The 19,171-nt window shown below is 60.3% G+C and overlaps 4 protein-coding genes across 4 annotated transcripts; all 4 read right to left on the bottom strand.

The window, feature by feature from the left end:
• Window positions 1-1,100: 1,100 nt before the first annotated feature.
• Window positions 1,101-4,958, bottom strand: LDBPK_365420 (helicase, putative; the record flags this gene model as incomplete). The annotated part of the gene is made up of 1 exon (XM_003865608.1): window positions 1,101-4,958. One exon carries the CDS (start codon window positions 4,956-4,958, stop codon window positions 1,101-1,103), a length of 3,858 nt encoding a protein of 1,285 aa, XP_003865656.1.
• Window positions 4,959-9,479: 4,521 nt separating this feature from the next.
• LDBPK_365440 (hypothetical protein, conserved) lies at window positions 9,480-14,087 on the bottom strand (the record flags this gene model as incomplete). Its single annotated transcript, XM_003865609.1, has 1 exon — window positions 9,480-14,087. The coding sequence occupies one exon, from the start codon at window positions 14,085-14,087 to the stop codon at window positions 9,480-9,482; it is 4,608 nt and encodes a 1,535-aa protein (XP_003865657.1).
• A 1,165-nt stretch (window positions 14,088-15,252) lies between these two features.
• LDBPK_365450 (hypothetical protein, conserved) lies at window positions 15,253-15,990 on the bottom strand (the record flags this gene model as incomplete). The annotated part of the gene is made up of 1 exon (XM_003865610.1): window positions 15,253-15,990. The coding sequence occupies one exon, from the start codon at window positions 15,988-15,990 to the stop codon at window positions 15,253-15,255; it is 738 nt and encodes a 245-aa protein (XP_003865658.1).
• Window positions 15,991-17,034: 1,044 nt separating this feature from the next.
• LDBPK_365460 (hypothetical protein, conserved) lies at window positions 17,035-18,498 on the bottom strand (the record flags this gene model as incomplete). The annotated part of the gene is made up of 1 exon (XM_003865611.1): window positions 17,035-18,498. One exon carries the CDS (start codon window positions 18,496-18,498, stop codon window positions 17,035-17,037), a length of 1,464 nt encoding a protein of 487 aa, XP_003865659.1.
• Window positions 18,499-19,171: the final 673 nt, after the last annotated feature.

Below are 19,171 nucleotides of genomic sequence, written 5' to 3' on the forward strand. Positions count from 1 at the left end.
ATTCGCAGTCGATGAGCCCGTCACTACAGCGGCACACGAGCGGCGTTGACGCCAAGACGTTGGTCGCTTGTTTGTCTTGCTTGTGTGTTTTCGAGTTTGTTGCCGATTCCGCCCCCTCGTCAACGTGCTTCAAGCGTTTCTTTGTGGTGTGCCCGTGTGTGTGTGTGTGTGTGTGTGTGTGTGTGTGTGTGTGTGTGTTTATGCCTGTCTTTCTGTCAGTGGGGGTGCAGCCAGGGGGGGGGGCGAGGAGAGGGCCCAAAAACAGAAAAAAGTAAACGAAAAAGTATACGAAGAACTACAGCGTGGGTGGAAAGCGCTGAAGCAGCGGAGAGAGCAAAAACTGCGGAGAGGCAGAGAAGACCCTGCCAATGTTCGAGCACGAGTGAAGTGGGTCGAGTAAGCGCAGCCCGCGTGAATTGAGAGACTGACGACAGATCAGCCATGTTTCTCGGCGCGGCAGTCCGCCAGCATGAGAGCCCGGGCGTGTGTGTGCGTGTGGATGTTTATGAGAGAGAGGGGAGAGGAAGCGTGCAGCACGCTCGAAGCGAGGCAGCAAAAGGGAGGGAAAGAGAGAGAGGCTCTTGCGGGGGCCGCATGCAGCAGGAGCATTAACACGTCGAGTGAGGCAGAGCAACAGATGGAGACACAGTGTGGTCACTACCTTTTCGGCGCGGTGGCAATGTCGGTGTCACGCTGCCGCGCAGACGCCCGCTGGTGAGTCGGCATACGGGCGCTTGGGTATCGTACAGGGAATTCACACAGGTGCTGTTCTAGCTGCCATGTGTTCATTAGCGTCCGTGTCGGCGCCTCCCTGGACGCGAAGCCGTGTATTGATGCTTGGTTTTCCTTCCAGTTTTCTTTTTGGCGTCTTAGAGACACCTCTCCCCACGCATCGTCGCCTTCGTGTCCATGGCGCAGCAGCGAGCGTGAAGCAGAGCAACAAGGGGCGGCACTGAGACAAAAAGACGATCCAGCGACGCTGCAACTCAGAGAACAGAGAGACGCTTAAAACGGATGCCGCTTTCTGCCCGGGCGGGTTGTACGAGCTGCGCAGAAGCGCCGGAGCAATGTGTAGACCCTGGTGTTGTTTCGCCCATCCTTCAGGGGCCTAGCCGGTACTCCACACGGAATCGCGGCTGAAAGAGGCCCATGCGCGCCTTCTCGAGGTCGGCGTCGTCACCGACGCTCTCGTTCACGTGCGGCCCGTACGACAAAACCAACGCGTTATACCTTTCCTCGGCGTCTGCGCGGTGGCAGCGTGCATACTGAAAGGCAAGAAACTGATCCACAGGGGCGTGCGCCTTGGTGGCGATCTCGCGCTGCCGTTTCCGCACCGCGAGAAGAAGCGCAGCGGCCGACGAGCTTTGGGCGGAGGACACGGAGTCAACGGAACTGCCCTCGCTTCCGTGGAAGGCTGCGCCGCTCCCGAGGCGGGTGGACGGCAACAACAGCGCATCAAGAAACGAGTTCGGCAGCCGCGTCTGCCACTTGGCGTCTTCGTTGACGACACACGCAGCAGACGGGCCAAGCTCCTTCTCTCTTTCAGAACAGCTGTACAAGGTGCCGCCCTGGTGATGCAGTCCGCTGGAGTCATCGTCGCCGCCCCCCTTCGCTTCCTCCGCCGCATGGGCAGCGATCTCGCGCTGCAGCTCTTGGCCCGCGGCGCGATCCTCCGCATCCTCGACGTCTGCCATCGCCTCAAGAACGTCCAGTCGCGATGATGCCGCACCAGCGCTGTCGCTGGCATCGATGAGAACCGCAGAGGGCGCGGATGCCACCGTGGCGTCCTCATCGAGGTCGTGAAAGAAGCTGCGCAGGTTCACCGGGTTCGAAAGTGCAGCGAAGGCGGCGGCGCTGTCGTCATACTGCCCGCTGACTCCAGCAATCGTGTGAAATTGGCCGCCCCGAATGACGACGTTGTTCAGTTTCTTTCGCTCTCGCGCCTTCTCCAGGATGCTCTCCTCGACGGTGTGCTCGCTGATGAGGCGGTAGATGGTGACCGGGCGAGTCTGCCCGATCCGGTGGCATCGGTCCTGTGCCTGTAGATCAATGGTTGGGTTCCAGTCGCTGTCGTAAAAGATGACGGTGTCGGCGCCGGTGAGGTTGAGGCCAATGCCACCAGAGCGCGTGGAGAGAATCATGCACGTGATGCGCGGGTCGGCGTTGAAGCGGTCGACGTACTGCTGCCGCAGCTCCGCCTTTGTGGAGCCATCCAGGCGCGTGTACACGATCCCGATCAAGGCAAGAAAACGCTCGAGGATGTTCAGCATGTGCACAAACTGGGTAAAAATGAGCATGCGGTGCCCCTCGTCTCGCATCTTCTTCAGCGCTGTTTCGAGAAACTGCAGTTTGCCGCAGTCGTGGATGAGGAGACGCTTGTCGGGGAAAAGAAAGCTGCGCCGCACCTGTATGGGCCACATCTCCTGCAGGAAAAAGGCGGCATCGTATCGCCGCCGAGGCGGCGCGCGGCCACACTGAGCGGCATCCTGAGCCTTGGCAACGGCTCCGATCAGAGGCGCGCACCCTTCACGGCTGAGAGCCTCGAACGGGCCGGGGTGAGGAATCGGAAGCGACCACTGCAGCCTCGGCGGGTGCGCCGCCAACACTGCCGGGACGTACACGCACACTCGCTCGAGCACAGGAAGGAGGGCAGCGGCGCGCACGGCGATGGAGGGGCAGAGAGACGGGTGCCGCTGCGCTAAGACGGTTTGTCGAAGCGACAGCCGACACGTAGGTGGCACATATGTGTTCCGCGCTGTCTGAATAGCGTGGTAGCGCTGCCACTGCGCGGCCGTGGTGTGGTGGTGTCGCGAGCGGCACTGTTGTCTGGCCTGTGCCAAGACGCTAAAAAAGGCCGCTTTCAGGGCAGCGCTACAGTTGCACAGTTGAGAAGCATCCGGTGCCGGCTCGCGTCGGCGCCTTAACGGTCCTTCGAGGAAGGTGGGGCTGAAGCGCTTCGCAAACGACGCCATTGCATCCTCCGACGGCGCATCAGGTCGCTCTACGTGGGTGAGAAAGAGCCACCACGGCGCGGGTGCTCCAGTACCAGAGAGAAACAGATCTGATCGGCGCTCGCGCTCGCAGACGGCCCAGTCCGAGCCTGACACCTCTGTCTGCCCTTGCGTGCTGTTCACCCTACCGCCGTCGTCGTTTACATCAAGCACGTGGAAGCACGGAAAACGCCATCGGCCTCGGTCATCGTTGTCTAGGAGTAGTGCCTCACGCGGCACCCGCTGTTCAACGACGGCGTCGTAGCTGAGAACCAGTGGAGAGGTGGTGGGTCGCTCCTCGAAGAGGTCAGGGTGGTCGCACACCTTGCGCAACGCCAGTAGCACGCTCAGCACGCCGCCAGCGCCGCCGCCACCACGCAGCTTTTGCCGTGTTTCGGCGAGTTGCATGTAGTCGTCGTACAGGGAACGCTGACGACGTGAGAGGTGGCAGAGTACGACCTTCTCCGTCTTGGTAGGTAGTTGCGTCTCAACATCTTTCTTGAGCCGCCGCAGCATGAATGGCCGAATGAGGGCCTGCAGACGCCGCACGATGTCCTCATTCAACGTCGACCGTCCCGTTATCATCTCGTCCATCGGATTGCTGAACCATTCCTTGAACTCCGCGTTGGAGCGAAACGCCGAGGCGAAGGGGAGCAGGAAGTGGAAGAGGGACCAGAGCTCCATGATCGAGTTTTGCAGCGGGGTGCCGGTTAGCAATAGGCGGTACTCTGCCTGCAGATCAAAGAGCGACTGCCACTTTAGGCTCATGAAGTTCTTGACGTGATGGGCTTCGTCGAGGACGAGAAACCCCCACGGACGGCGGCGAAACGCCTTACGGTCCTGCACGACCAAGTTGTACGAAGTCACACACACATGAAAGGCGTCCTCGCTTGTCCACCCTTTGCGCAGCAGGTGGCGCTCCTTGGTGGACCCGATGTACGTGAGCACCTTGAGCCCCGGTGACCACCGCTCCAGCTCCGCCTTCCAGTTCAGCACGACAGTCGTCGGCACCACAATCAGGTGTGGCCCCCAGTCATTGTGGTATTCGGCGAAGTAGCAGAGGAGTGCAATGGTCTGCACTGTCTTGCCCAGCCCCATCTCGTCAGCGAGGATGCCGTTGAGGTTGTTTTCGTACAAGTGAACCATCCATCGTAGGGCGGAGCGCTGATAATGCCGCAGCGGTCGCTGTCCGCCCTCCGTGTCCAGCAGCGAAAGCGCCGCCTCGATCGGGGCGGCGTCGTCGTCGCCGACCTTGTCCCAGAAGGACGCGTGTGACGGCGCGGTCACCGGGAACAAGGGCGGCGTAGTCTCCCGAAGAGGCGCTTCGGGGGTGCGGTGGTGCATTCCATTAGCACTGCAGTCGACGACCCCACCTTCCACGGCGGTTGCAGATGCGGAGGCTGGCTGTTTGCGGGCGGCGCTGAAAATGCTCTCGAGGAGCTTGCGCGTCAGCTCCTCCGTTTCGCGCAGTAGGTCCTCCTGCTTGCGGCGGTCGTGCTGGTGCTTCATAACATCGAACTCCACCTTTGCCAGCTGCTGGTACGCGTCGCCACGCCTGGACCAGTACCTGCGCACCCCGGCCGCAACGCGCTCGCCAGCGCGTACTCGCGCCTCACGCTGCTGCTGGCGCTGCTTCTCCGCGCGCTCTTGAAGCTCCACGTGGTAACGGCCGAGGTCTCGGACGAGGGATTGGCGAATGTGCCTGAACTTGCGCTGCGACAGGAGCGACGCCTCACGCGACTGCAGAGAGGAGAGGGCTACACGCTGCCACAGAGGCAGCGGCACCGCGGGAGCGAGCGCAAAAGACGGCGGAGGAAATCGCTGTGAGCGGCTGCGCTGAAGAAGCGGTACTAGCTCTGACATGTCGTCGTCATCTCTGTTCGCACCACCACCTGGGTGTAGCTCGCTGGTCGATGACACCAGCGCACGGAGAGTTGAGCAATCATCGTCTTTCTTCACGTCGTCCATCTGTGCGGGTGACGCTTTCCTATGTGTCGATGCGCGTGCACACCACACACGCAGAGAGAGGCAAAAGTGCACACCTGCGGGTGCGTTTCATCCTATTTCAGAGCAGAGGCGTGGCACACGCATCAAGGGTGAGCAGCGCGCCACACGCCGGAGCATGCGCGGAGAGTGGGGGGGGGGGTAGCAGGCGGTGGAGAGAGCCGGAAAAAAAAGGGATTAAGCCTCGAGATTGTCGTAAAGGGCATGGGCACCGGAGAGACCACGATTGAGGGTGCTGAGAAACAGGGTTGAGAAAAGGGTCCGCAGGGCTTGCACTCGCGGCCCACGACCATGAGAGAGTACCCTGCAGGTTCCGTCGATGTGATGTGCATCATGCTGGTATGGCGTCTACCACTTGTGGATGTGTACCCTATCCGCGCCTGCGCGGCGACAGAAGAGTTCTCTCGATTTATCAGAGATTCACGTAAAAGATGCACGCATCGGGCGCACACCACTGGCGACATTCTTGGCGGTCTAAACCGCCGCTACCCGGCCGTCGCGTATCCACCTCTCCAAGACAAGGAGCTAGCACGTGCCAGCACGCTACCCAAGTCGTTCCATTCGATCTTTGTCGAAAGAAGAGCGCGTCTCGTCGCCGGTGGAGGAAAGCACGCGTCCAAGACACACACAAATACGCCTGCTTTCGAGGTTCGCCGTGGCTTCTACTTCACAGAACGGCGCCGCAAAAGAGTTTCATCTTGAGCACCGCGATCGCGTCTGCTTCGCGCGCACTGCTCTCCATGTACGGCACGAGTTCCAGCATCCGCCGCCGCAGCACGCCACCCTCCGCACTCGAGAAGATCTCGGGAATGCGGATAAACAACTGCGACTGGACGAGAGCATGAAGAAATCTACCCGCCTGCTCTCGAAAGTCGCCGTGTCGGGATGTCTTGGCAGCGTCCTCGCTTGTCCCCTTCAGCGCGGAGTCTAGTAGAGTGGACACACACGCATCTACACAGCGCACCACACGATGCAAATCTTCCTTTTCCGGCAAGATCACCTGCGAGACCGCTGCCGTCGCGTTCGACTGCAGGAGTCGGGTGACGCACTCCACATCCGCAATAACCGTCAACTGCTCGAAAAGTGTCATGCGCAGGTGGCGGACGATGTGAGGCTGAAGTTGCATCAGTGCTGAACTTCTCAGCTGCGACTCCGCGATCAGCTGCAACAGATCGGCTGCGGCACAGCAGGTGAGGTGCTCAAGGTAGCACAGGCTAGCAGGGAATCAGAGCTGCGGCTGACTAGCATTACCGCCCTCAAGAACACCGCTGGCCTCAAGCAGGACGCCCTGGCTTGCCGCTTCCGCGAAGACGAGTTGCACACCGAGTTGCCGTGCACGCCACAAGACGCGCACCACCTCGGATACGTGCTCGCGCCGCCCGCCCGTCCGCACAATCTCGTTCATGTATTGCTGATACCGATGGCACAGAGTGGAGAGAAGGGCGACGTCGAAGGGCGTGGGGGGCAATGAGGCCGCCACCCCAGTGTGTTGGCCGCGGGCCAGTACTGCGAGAACACGCAGCATCGACGACGACGCCACAGGCGCCCCGGTTATCGTCACTTGCTCGGTGGTCCGCTCTGCCGCCCTCGCCAACGCAGCGCCAGAGCGATACGAAGAAAACTGTGAACTATGCAGAAGGCCCGCCACAACATGCAGACGCGCGGCGCGCACCGCCACATCACCTTTCATCTGCACACTTGGTGTGCCCGCAATTCTGTTACAATAGTATGCGGCGAGGGTGCTCTGCAACTCATCGAGAAGCGGCAGGAGTTCCATCGTCCCCTTAGAGGCGTCCGTCATTGCCGCTGAGTCGGAGACCGTCTTCTTGTAAAGATGAAGGAGTGTCGCCAGGAGCATGTCCGCATCCTCCATCTGCGGCTCGTCATCGGCGGCAAACGGGCTCGCACGCAGGCGTGACGCGATTTCGCAAACGATACGATCAAGGGCAGAAAGCGGTGGAAGCCGGCCAGATGGCGGCTTCCCCGGCGTCGTCACGGTTGCGGTGGTGGTGGTGTAGCTTCTGCTGACGTGAGGGTCGCCATTCAACCCGATAAGACGCGCGTAAGCGTACAGCGTCTCTACGTCGGAGCGCAAGCACCGCTTCTTCGGCGGAACGCAGAGATACTGGCGAAGAAGAAAGGCAGCGCTGAGCTCGAGCTGATCGCCGTCGGCGCAGCTGCTTCGTCGCCTCAGTGAAGCAAGAGATCGCAGCATCCACGATATCATGGTCGGTGACGTCTCGGACAGCTGCGGCACGAATTCGAGAAGCGCAGAAATGGAGGCTGAAAGCATGAACCACGGCGAGGCGGTGCTGCGCATGCCTCTCGGTGCCTCGGCAGACTCCAGCAAGACGGCGCAGCCCCGTGAGTAGCTGTCGAGCAGCGCTGCAACGAGGAATCGATCCGGGGAAACCACCGTGTCCATCAGGGCGTCATCGTTGGCGTGGGTGCTGCGGAGGCGCGCCTGCTCGCATTCCACCAAGTCGCACAGTATCGTGAAGCAAAGCTGCACGGCCCGGCGCCACGCTTCATGTGCACCCACAGAGGCTTGGCGGCTTGCCTGAGAAGCTTGGGCGCCAGGATGCTGCTCACGAGGGCCTCCCAGAGCGGCAAAGGAGGCCGAACGCGACGGGTGGGTTGCCAGCACTGAGAACATGGCCGCCAATGCGCTCGCCAGCTTTGTTGCGTCGTACACGTTCAACCGCTTTTGCGTCTGCGACGCTGCAAAAGCAGCCTCCTTTTTTGGTTTTGCAAGTGGCGTCAGCAGGGCGACTGTTCGCTGCAGGTCTAGCTGGCACACGTCTGTGCCGAAGGAGTGCACGAACTGCACGTATGCCCCGGCACTCACCTTTTGCGCCAGCGCGCCGGAAGCAAAGTAGCTTTCAAAGCCTTCGCGTTGTTGGCCGTGCAGAAGAGGTGCACTGCTCCCCTGTGATGCCACTGCCGACTGCGTCGAGGGAGGTATCACAAGCAGCAGGTGCAGCAGCTGCCATGCAACATTGCCCGACGCGCGTTTGAGCGTCTGCTGGTTCTTGAGCAAAAAATTAACACTGCGTTGGAGGGTCTGTACGGATCGCTTGAGCGGTGCCGTCGTCGCCCACCATCGCAGCTGGGTCGTGTATCTCGAAGAGTTGACGTAAAGAGCGACGTACGCGATGTGCAGACCGGCATCGTCAGGTCTGTGCTCCAGCAGCGTATGGAGAAGCCGAAGCACGTGCTCGGTAGCCTCCGCCTGCCCCGCAGTACGGCCCAACTTGGCAAGCACAAGCGCCGCCTTTTGAGCAGTGCGCGGATCTACGGCGAGCGACGACGTCGGTGTCGGGTAGCAGGGCCTTTGTGCGCTGCACGTGCTCTGGAGTTCACAAAAGCGTTTCAGCAGAACGCGCTGCACGACGGGAAGGTGCGCAGACTGGAGCGTGCAGAGCCGATTCACAGCGTCTACTAAAACCGCTGCGGGCACCTCCGCTGGCGAAGAGGCCAGCGAGAAGCTGGCCTTCTCGCATATAAGCCTCACCTCCGGTCGGCTGAGCCGCAGCGAGCTTAGTGCCCTAATCAGTAGGAGCGCGTCCTGCGAATTATACGGCCTCGTGATGGCAGCCGCCCGTTGGACAAGCGACACCAGCGCCGACATGGGAGGCCGCCTCGTATCAAGTGAGGTCGATCACACGAAGCGCGGCGCTCCGTCCAAAGCACACCAGCCACGCAAACGATGAGGAAGGGCATCACAGCACATGTGGGATGAAGTCATGAGAGGGAGTATTAGAAAGACGAGAGAAAATCAAAATCATAAAGACAGGAGATCGGCACAGGGGGTGTGTGGAGACGTTTACGGGAGAGACGCTGGAGATGGTTGACGAGGCACACAAGCGATGGGCAGATTGACGTCTTCCACCTTGCCATTCGGGGCCCAACTCCGTCAAAGGCCCGACCCGCTCGCGCGTTACTGCAAACCGAAAGCGTTGAGCGCGGCAAGTTTTTTTTTTTTGAGGAAGGGGAACTTGATAACCTTCGGGGAAGATAAAATGTGGGCCGAAAGGAAAAAGCGGGCCCAGCGGGCCACACAAACTGCGCACGTGGCCAAGGATTCACATCGACTCCCACCAAAGCCACAGCAAAGAGCCAAACGGACGACATCGTGGCTGACTGGGGTCAAGGACGTCGCCGCCGCGCGCCATGAGGCCCCACGTTCCCAAGACAGAGTAATATGTCGACAAGCAGGTGAGACGCGTCGTGAGTTCAGAACGCACTCGACCACACGCAACAGCGTCCGCGTTTGCTTTGCATCCACGCTAACGGAGTCACAGCACACATACATGCGCATCTGCGTGCGTTCGCGTGCTGGCTTACGCGTGCGGGCAGCAGCTACCTAGCCGCATACTCGGACTGCGGCACAGAGGAGCAATGACATCCTTCACTCACCCGACGCTTGACCTTTGCCATCGGCCATACCGATGACCCCTCATTTTTTTGCTCCCCCTTCCTCTCTCAGCCAACGAGCTCGAACCCCTGGCCAACGACGGCCACTCGTGATTGAGGTGGTAACCGCTTATTGCTGGACGCCTCGCTCACCAAAGCGGCCCCACTCACACAGCGCACACTCACTCGCTGTGTACGCAAAAGACGCAATTTCCCGCGCTGCGCCGCCTCTGGATCAAACTCGATGATGCGCTCCTCGGTGACTACAACAAGCGGTAGTGAAAGCGCAGGCCAATGCGCACTCCTCCCTGCAGTCAAGCCAGTGGACGCACTGCAGAGCCGACGCAGCTCAGCAGTCCGAATGCTCCCGCCTTGCGCCGCAGTCACCTCGAGTGCCATCAAATGCACAACTCCAGAGTCATGCAACGCCGCAAACCGCCACTGGTGCCTTGCCGCGTCTGCATCATATGGCGAAACGGTCAGCATCCGCTGCAGCTCGCTGATCGCATTCACGCACGACTGCTCCAATCGCGTGTGCGAGCGTACGATGTGTGATCCGGCGTCGACTGCGTACACCACTCCATTCGTGTCGCCAGCAACCACCAACCGTGGTGCGCGGTCGGCGTTTACGGAGCGTGTCAACGCGTCTGGGCCACCGTCGTGTGTGCTACTTATACACATGACCGGCTTCGGCCGTTCTGTGTTCAGCACCCCTTGCCATCTCAGCTGCAGCGTGGCTCCTGCTGGCTGCGGCGATCCGCCCTCAGCGCCTCGGTCTTCGTGCACGCGGAAGAAGAGAACTGTTCCGTCGCTGCTGCCTACAGCGATGTCCGTCGAGCTCAACGCCGTCACCGCCATAAATCGCGGGATGCGGTCTGTAAGCGTCAGAGACATGGATGCCGCAACAACTCTCTTTTCACGCCGCCTCTGGAAGCGCGCGCTGTTGATGCGAAGCTCACATGGCGCGCCTTCACTCTTCCCATCAGGTGACGGAGCGCCATCCGGCGGCGATGTCGCGGTGTTTTGTGGCGACGGGGCGCCACTGCCGCACCACCAGTCCAACAGCTGCAGGGGGCTGGCAATCAGACCAGCGGACCACAAGTTCACCATGGCACCACTGCCCACCGAAACAAACCGCAACGCATCCGCCTCGGTGCGGGGAAGCACGGCCATCGCCAGGATGTTCGAGTGATGGGCACCACACACGTTCAACGGAGTGAGAAGACCACCAAACAACGAATGAGCATTAGGCACCCCCATGCCAGCACTCGCAGCCAGAACCGGATACAAGGCGACGCTGCTGTCTTCATTACCCATCAAAAGGCAGTGAAGTGGCGCTGGTGCGTACGCCACGCAGTTGTAGTCCTTGCCTGGGAAGCCGACCCCGTGCACAAGAGCCGTTTGGGCACCACAGAGCGGAAGTGCTGGATGCAGCAATAGGTTGGGGTCTGGTTTCACCATCATCCGCTCCACGGTTCGACCGTCGGAGCAGTGCGCGAAGAACGCCATTGGGCTACCGGCGGGAGAGGCGGCAACGACGCGTGCGGTCAGCAGCCGTGGAGCACGAACCCCGTCGCAGCTGCCCACCGGCACCCACGACGATTGCCCCGGGATGCGATAAAGGATCGAGACAGTTGTGCCGCACTGCACCACCCACAGGCACGGCGACACGGAGAGCACAGAGGAGACTTCAAAGGGAAGGCGCAAAGGTTCCCTCGCGCGCGATGGCAGCGGAGACGACCCCACTGCTTCAGCCTTGCTCGAAGAGGTCGAGGCATGCAGGTACACATATTCCACCACACCACCGGTTCCAGCAACTGTGATGAGCGTGTCCGATGACACGCACGCACCACCGACAGAAGTCGCAGAGCTGCAGTTCTCGGCACAGAGAGCAGAAATGGCAGTGTGCAGGTGCTCGGCAAAGACGTAGCGGTGAACCGTGGCCACCGCCTTCAGGGAGGTAGCAAAGGGCAGTTTGTAAGAATCAAGAGAATTGGCCGCCGACTCAAGGGCGCGGTTCATTACCTCGTACCGTGTTCCCAAGAGGCACCCATTTCTATCTCCAACGAGAAGCCAGAGCGAAAGAGCCACGTTACCCTCCAGACAGCAGCAGCAGCCGTAGTTGCTCTCACTCGCATCATATCGGCCGCAGCGGATCGGCATCAGCGACAAGGCCGTCGTGAGAGGTCCCGGGCAGTCACTGTAGACGATGAGCGTGTGCCACACAGCGCTCACGCAAAGCCCAACGGGCCGGTCAACCCCAATAGCGCGCTCACCACTGCTGCACACATTGCACAAGGTTAGCAGCAGCCTCGAGAGCACAATGGTGCCGCGTACGTGATTCGTCGCCACAACGAACTCGCTTGTGGTGGCACCAGTGGAGCGGAGTGCTGTTGCATCGTCATCACCGCTAAAAGCGTGTGTGATGGCTCCCAAGTTGCCTTCGTGCATGTGAAGAGCAGACACTTTGGTGATTTTGCCAAACGACTGCAGAGCAGACGTTGACGGTAACGCGTCCGCATCTGGCCGTTTGGCGTGCACTGCCGCGAACGAGGCCACAGGAAAGGAGCTGCCGAGTTCTGCGTGTGTGTAGCCGTATGGTGCAGCGCACAGGACACCAGCTGTCGTGCCGATCAAGGCGCACCCAACGGACGAAAGCTTCGACCCTCTCACAGAGGATACGCAGCACCGTGCGACGGCGCTCTCCAAGGCTGCTGGCACACCCCAGTCCAAGGCGGGCTCATCCCCGGCCACTCCACAGCGCCGTCGCGAAGCGACCGTTGGCAGCGCAATCCACCAGCTGTGCGCTGATGCATCGACGCGCAGCACACACAAGGCACGGCTAGTGCAGGCGAGTAAAAGCCCATTGCCGTCCACGTGCAACGCGCGCACCTGATCCGTTTTCTTAGCCGATGAGCTTGATGACGGATGAGGCTGCAGCACCTCCTCACGTTCGATGGCCATGCCGTCGCAGACCTTTGCAGTCGCCAAAATCGGAGGTTGCAGCATTACGTCGTGTGGTCGCAGCTGCACCGCTCTGCCCACATCGCATGCCTGGTGCCGTAGCGCGGACGGTAGTGTGTGGGCAAACACCGCACCGTCGAAGCCACCAGAGATGAGCGTCACGGAATTTGGTGAAGAGGTGGAGAAGGCCACGCGATACGCGCCGTGGCCGCGGTGCTGATGAAGGCGTACGAGACGAGGCGTTGCAGAAGCCCTCCGGCATTCAGACTGAGTCTGGTGACTCAAGGGCCACGCAACCAAGTCGCCGTCCTCCCTGGCGTTCACCTCGACCACCTGCACGGCGCCATCCTCGCCGGCAACGCCAACGTACACCATGCAGCTTCGCCAAGGCTGCGCAGGGCTCTTTGTCGCATACGGCCACGATGCGGCGTGCAGCGCGACGTCGAAAATGCGACTGCGGGCAAAACCAGCACCGCTCCCACGCCACAGCAGCACCCAGTCGCTTTCCTGCGGCTCTGTTCTCCTTTCCAAGTGGTTGCCAGCGGACGCTATCGGACGGCGTCGTTCATACAGCGCCACAGACCGATCGTCACTGCAGGTAACGAGGTGCACGAGCGCGAGCGCTGTGGCGCCGTCCTGCGCACTGTCAGTGCCGCACAACATGGAATACGTCGCCTTCACGCGAACTGCGAAGATGGCGCAGCCGCTCGGATGGGCCTGCACGCGAGACACAACAGAGCACGACCGCGCACACTGCCCGCGCGACTGCTGTGACTCTGTGCCCGCCGCTTTTGCACAGTAATCCTGCTCTTCGGCCTCCCACTCTACAACCTCGCCCGCGTACGTGGCCGAAAACAACCGGCATGACGCACACACCATCCCTTCCAGCACTGCAGTGGGGCCACCTTCATGCCCCTCTGGTAAGAGCGGATGCTGCACTAGACAATCCGCGGCGAGCACAACGCCTAGCCGCGGACCGCTTACGCGTGCAAACACGCAGCGAGCTGACACGTCGTAGTCGCTGGAGGTCGGCTGTGCGCGCAGCGCCTGCGCAATACTGTCCAAAGCGCCGCAGAACAAATCATTGGAGGCGGTGAGTACACGCACGACACCTCTCCGCTCGTCAACTACGATGCGCAGGACACGGCCTTCGTCGGCATGGAGAACGATACTGCAAGAGCACCTTGACGGATCGGCAGCTGCGCCGCGCTGGGCAAGCACGCGATCTGCCGCACCCATGAACACGATTGGCAGTGGCGACGATGGGTGCGCCACGTCGATTGCGCTGATGGTTGTGCCCGGCGGCGCTGTGGCAAAGCGCCCACTGGCGGAAGAAGCGTGCGGCTCGCTCACCGATGTACTGCAGGCTAACGATTCCGTCCGACTGCAGTGAACAGTGTTGCCCGCGGCAAAGTACACCTGACCACGACCGCCAGAGCACACAACGGCAGTGATAGGTGCATCATACACGTCGCAGCGCATGGGTGCCGAAGGCGAAGAGAACGCCGAACAGGACATACGGGCAGGGCGAGGACGTGAACGCAGCAGGCCGAACGGCTTCTGTTGTGTCTGGGTGCGGTCGCCGAGGAAGCCAAAAGGAAAAGGGGGCAGGAACGGGGGAGAGAGGGCGGGATGATGAACACGGTGCACACGAGGGCAATGAAACTGAGGGGCAAAGCATGGCATGGGCAGCACCCCCTTGTGGCATCCCATTCAACAAAACGCTGTCCCCTCTGACCACAAGAAGAGAGACAGCAACATGCCAAGCGCACTCGTCTGAACAAGCGCGAACGTCGTCGTCGCACACTTCTTCGCTAACGAGTCGATTCGGCGCTGCCGTGCGTCCGCCCCATCGCGACGCTGTCTCGGAGGCGTTTTTACTTCGAATCTTGTTTAGTTTTATGATGTGTGGCTGTGTGCGCCTTTCCATCTCTCACACAGCAGCGTTTATCTGTTTTTTTTTTCGTGTCATATTCGACGTGCCCGTTCGCTGCCACGAAGCACGAGATCAAACGCTACATCACCGCTCCCGCGGCCCTGTCACAGGCTCCACATCGCGTGGTGCGAAGCGGCCACAGACAGACGTGAAACAGCAGTGCGCCGGCCCAGTCATCGGAGAGCACGGCCTCTGCCTCGTGCGATACCCAACCACCCCATAGCCGCTCCCCCATCGTGCCGGTCGCCACGTGGCGCATCCCCCGCGCGGTGGCACTCAGGTTCCCCCGACACCAGTGGGCAGCGCGTGAGGGCCGGGGGTGGGATGCGTCCGAGTCAGGTGGGCACTCTGTCTAATCATATGGATGGCACAAGAGTGCTCACCGTCGCCGGTCGCTCCGACGCAACACCGTCCAGGGCCTGACCCTGTCACCACGTGAAGCGATTGAGCATTGCCAGGGATAGGTGGGGCTGCCTGGCCTCCCTCACACAGATTTGGGGCGTATTAGACCCTGAGACGCCCCGTTGAGGTGTTCCCCCACGTAATCAGTGTCGAGAGGCTGCATAGACACTCAAGCGAAAAAGAGTTGATGGCTAGAGGTGCATGGATATGCATGCACACGCATACTACACACACGTTCTCCTCACAGACCAGCAGGGGCATTGTACATCAGGCTGCTCACCAGACCGCAAAAGCGGCAATCGGCCAGACAAAATGCCGATGCACTGCCGCTCATGAAGAGGAAGGCATGCACACACAACACACACGCGACAAGCAGCAACCTTACAGCAGCACTCGAGTAGTGCGCCGCAGCTAATGCACGCCACAGCAAGGATATAAAGAAGAGTTGAGAGAGCCACAGTAGCAGCACATATACGTCGGAGAGCTAGCTCGCCCTCTCCATCGGCAAAGTCACAAACAGACGCGCGCGCCGATGATCTGCTAATCATCCAACATCTGGCACCGCACCGTCTCCTCCTCGCTTGGGTGATCCAGCTGGGGCACGGAACAGAACTTACTTGACAGAAGGCGCAGCATATAGCGGCACTGCGACGACTCGTGAAGACTCATGTACGGAATCGGGTTCTCGAACTCGGAGTACCGGCAGTGGAAGCGCACCTCCGTCTCTATGCAGCGTCCCTTGTCGTAGGGGCACTCGTCACCGTCGCCGTAGACGGTTGCTACGTACCGGCCGAACGCGTCGTTGGAGGTCCAGTAGATTTGAGGTCCGTCGATCCGCCGCCTCCCCAGGGAGCGGCCTTTGTTTTCTGAAAGAGCATCCTCGCGCACCTCGTTGTCCCAGCAGTAGACCGTCACGTAGTTCTCCTCTGCGTAGTGCACGCACGGATGGTCGGAACGCCGCATAACGGTCATCAAGGACTCCATTTGATGTCGCAGTGGGTAGCTTTTGGCGTCGAGGGGCTCACGGCGCTTTGTGCTCGCGGTCTCGCACACAAATCGAGAGCCGTTGCTCAGCTGCACATATCGCGCTGTGTTTTCCCCGTCAGCGCCGGCGCCCGATCGATGACTAGCGCCATAGGGTGCTAACAGAAGAAAATGATTGTGCTCGACAGGGTTGGAAAGATCCATGGGCGCTGCGGCAGCGCTACGCAGCTGAAGTGTCAAAACGGCCAAAGCTGCGACAGCAAGCCACAGCATACAGCTACTGCGGCACCCCATTTTGATTGGAGACGCGGGGTGGGAAGCACGCGCGAGGGCTATGGGTGGCGGCCGCAACGCCTCGTTCTCGGCTGTTTTCGCCGTCGTTAGCTGCTGATGTTGTTTTCCTTTCGGTTTAGAGGCCCGATATTTGGTGCCTGTGCCTTCCAAGTAGAGGCGAGGGGGCACGTATGTGGGTGAGAGTTTGTGCGAATGCACGTGTCTACGCGAACAGTAGCAACTTTCGGTGGATTAGCGGCCAAGGCAACGGCGCCTCGTGGCTCGTTGAGGTGTTCACCAGCTCCCTGATGTAAACACACCGAAGGAAAAAAGCCCGCACGCTCAAAGGTAGCACAATGCGGCGAGAGAGCAGAGCAGAGGACGAGAGGGCAAGAAAAGACATGGCTCGTGCAGGAAGCCTGCGAGTGCGCCACAACAACGGCGAGAAGAACGATCGAGAGTGTACGTCGCAGGACGTGACGAGGTGGCGGCGAAAATACACAGAAACAGACACAGACACACACATACACGTCGTTGCGTGAGGTGCATATTCGACGGATACGTATGATGAGTGTTTCACAAATTCTCAATTCGCGTCGTCGTTTGAGAGAAGAAGGGCGGCAGCCTGGTGGATGGGCTCGGTGCCATCCACGTCGTCACCGATCCAGCCGGTCTTGGAGGTGGGCTCCCCACCACCACCGCCTGCCCTTTCCTTTCAATCTCTTCAAATCACCCCCAGCGCGCACAAGCGACACAGCGGTCTTTTGCCTTTCTCGCCGACTCGATGCAGCGTGCCGTGAAGGCATTCTATGCAAGCTCGTGGATGTGGGTATTTGAGTGTGCGGATGCGTGTGGATGCGCGTTGTCTATCACACACTGGGGGAGGGGGGTAATGCACTCGCTGGCCGGCCACATGCGCACGCACGCGGCTTGGAGAAATGGTCCGAAACTACCCTGTCGTCGCAAGCCGCGTGGGGCCGATCCGTCTGCAATGCTAGCCGAGCGTTGCAAAGCCCCCGCATGGCTGGATAGCATGTGAAATAGTAAGCCGTTCTCGCTCATCCATCACAAGCACAAGCGCAACGTCTGCAGCGCTGCATGATCATCGCCCAAATGAAGCTGCGCCTTAGCCAGCAAGTGCAAAAGCTGCGCGTCTCGAAGAAGAGGCGCACGGTACTCGCCAGGAAAGACGCCTCCAGGCCAAGAGGTAGCCTCCAGCAGCGCTGCCTGCGCCTCAGCACAGCTCCCCCACTCACGGAGCGCCGCCACGAGCTGAGCATCCTGGTCTGCGGTGCGCAACGCTACTGGGGTGAGAAACGCCTCCAGGAGAGCCAAAACGGGCCCGTGGGCCGCGTCGGCGTGCCTGTACGTTCGCTCAAGCTTTGAGCGGTCGCTCCGGATTACTTTGAGCGCCTTTGCCGGGTGGCCCTCAAGAGCCTGTGTGCCACCGGCCGCCACGTCAGCTGCGGTGTCCATCGCAAGAAAGGCAAACGAAATCGCATAGTGCAGGCGCAGTGGTGCGTAGGTGGGGTGCAGAACAATGAGCTCCTCGTACGTGGCTGCGACGCGGCGCGCTACGGCGGACCAGGAGGAGAAGGACGATTCACAAAATCGCTTCGCGTGCGGCACGTGACTCAGAAGCCCTCGTCTGCACGCCGCTCCCCCAGACCAGTTGAACAAGTCATAGGTCGCCACCGCTGCGCGGGGCTCGCGCATCTCCGACGACGGCACCGTGTGCACGCGTGGGCTCCAGGAGAGCACGTTGATGCTGCGCAGGAGCACCAGGGCGTGGCTAGTGCTATCGTCCCGAAGGAGGTAGTATTCAGGCAACACTGCGCTGTAAAGGTAGATGTTTCCCAGCATCCAGCCGTAAGTGGTGCGCACGAGTGAGGTCGGAGCCATATGTAGCTCCGCATGCGCTTCCTGCAGCAGCATGGCTTTGAGCTTCGCGTAGCACACATCGGCAGCACGTCGCAGGGAGGAGCAGCCACTAGAAAGGTGGTTTTGACTAACGCCCAGCTCGCGAAGCACACGCCCGCCGTCCTCTACCTCCTGCGCAGCAACCACCTGTTCGAGCACTTGCGCGTACACCGCTCCCAGCTCAGCTGCTGACTTGACCAAGTCGTTCAGGGTTGGCAACGTTGCCAGGTTCGCCACCTGCGAGGTGGCCACCTCCAGCGCCACGACATCACGCTCAGCCAGTACAGGGTACTTCCCCGGCCTGCGACGCTGCAGCTGCTGCCCACTCGATTGAAACATGATCGAGTTACCCAGGCACACGTAGAGCACTACGCATAGAACGAAGCAGCCCGATGCGATCCCAAAGCCGCGCCATCGTCGCCAGTATCTCGAGTGGCTCTTTACTGCAGAATCTCGGGCGACAGCGGCAGACGAGGCGGCTCCAGAGACCCGGGCACTGAAACGACGTTGCCGCATGTGCACAAGGCGCGCGCTCAGCAAACAAGTACAAGTTGAACAGTGAAATGCCGGCGCTGCTGTGTGACTTTGTTGCACAAATGTCGGCCACATTGTAGGCGAGAGCCGAGGGGCAAGAGCGAGGTGTTTGTGCAGCGAAAGGAGGAGAAAGGAAGATGCCGTGGAATGCGGGAAGCGTGGGACGTGAAGGGATGGAGATGCAAGTGATCAACAGGCCCATTCCTTCAATGGTCAGCACGGATTTTTCTTCTGTTATACAACCCGCGCACTCTATGCCGCGTTGCAACATTCGGCACGAAAAGCGTCAGCTTCGCGCATAGAGGCGCTCGAGCGCCAGTAAACACAAACAAGTGTGTTGCGCTGCAGTTCCAGGCGAGCATCTCCGTATTCTGCACGGCAATATTCTCCTTGTTTTTTTTTGTTCGTTGCCGTTATTGACCATCGCAGGCCTGCAATTGCATTACTTGCGTACTTGTGTGTGTGTGTGTGTAGTCGTACTTCCCCGCAGAGAGAAAGTGCTTGCGAGGAGTGCACGCGGATGTGAAGAAAGATGCACCTCAGACATCGAAGGTGTGTGCGCGCGCCACAGTGTGCCACTATCTGCGCCTCCTCTCCACGCTCCTATATTCTCCTAGCCCCTCTCCTACGACAGCGAGGGGAGGGAGAAGGGTGGCAGAATCATCTCGTGTGCGTGTCTTTCGCAGCGTCCCTGATTTTATTTTCTTCGTGATAATCGTAGTAATTACAATAGGAATGAACTGTATGT

This window comes from Leishmania donovani, chromosome 36 (assembly GCF_000227135.1).
Source record: "Leishmania donovani BPK282A1 complete genome, chromosome 36".
In the NCBI taxonomy this organism is placed as follows: Eukaryota; Euglenozoa; class Kinetoplastea; order Trypanosomatida; family Trypanosomatidae; genus Leishmania; species Leishmania donovani.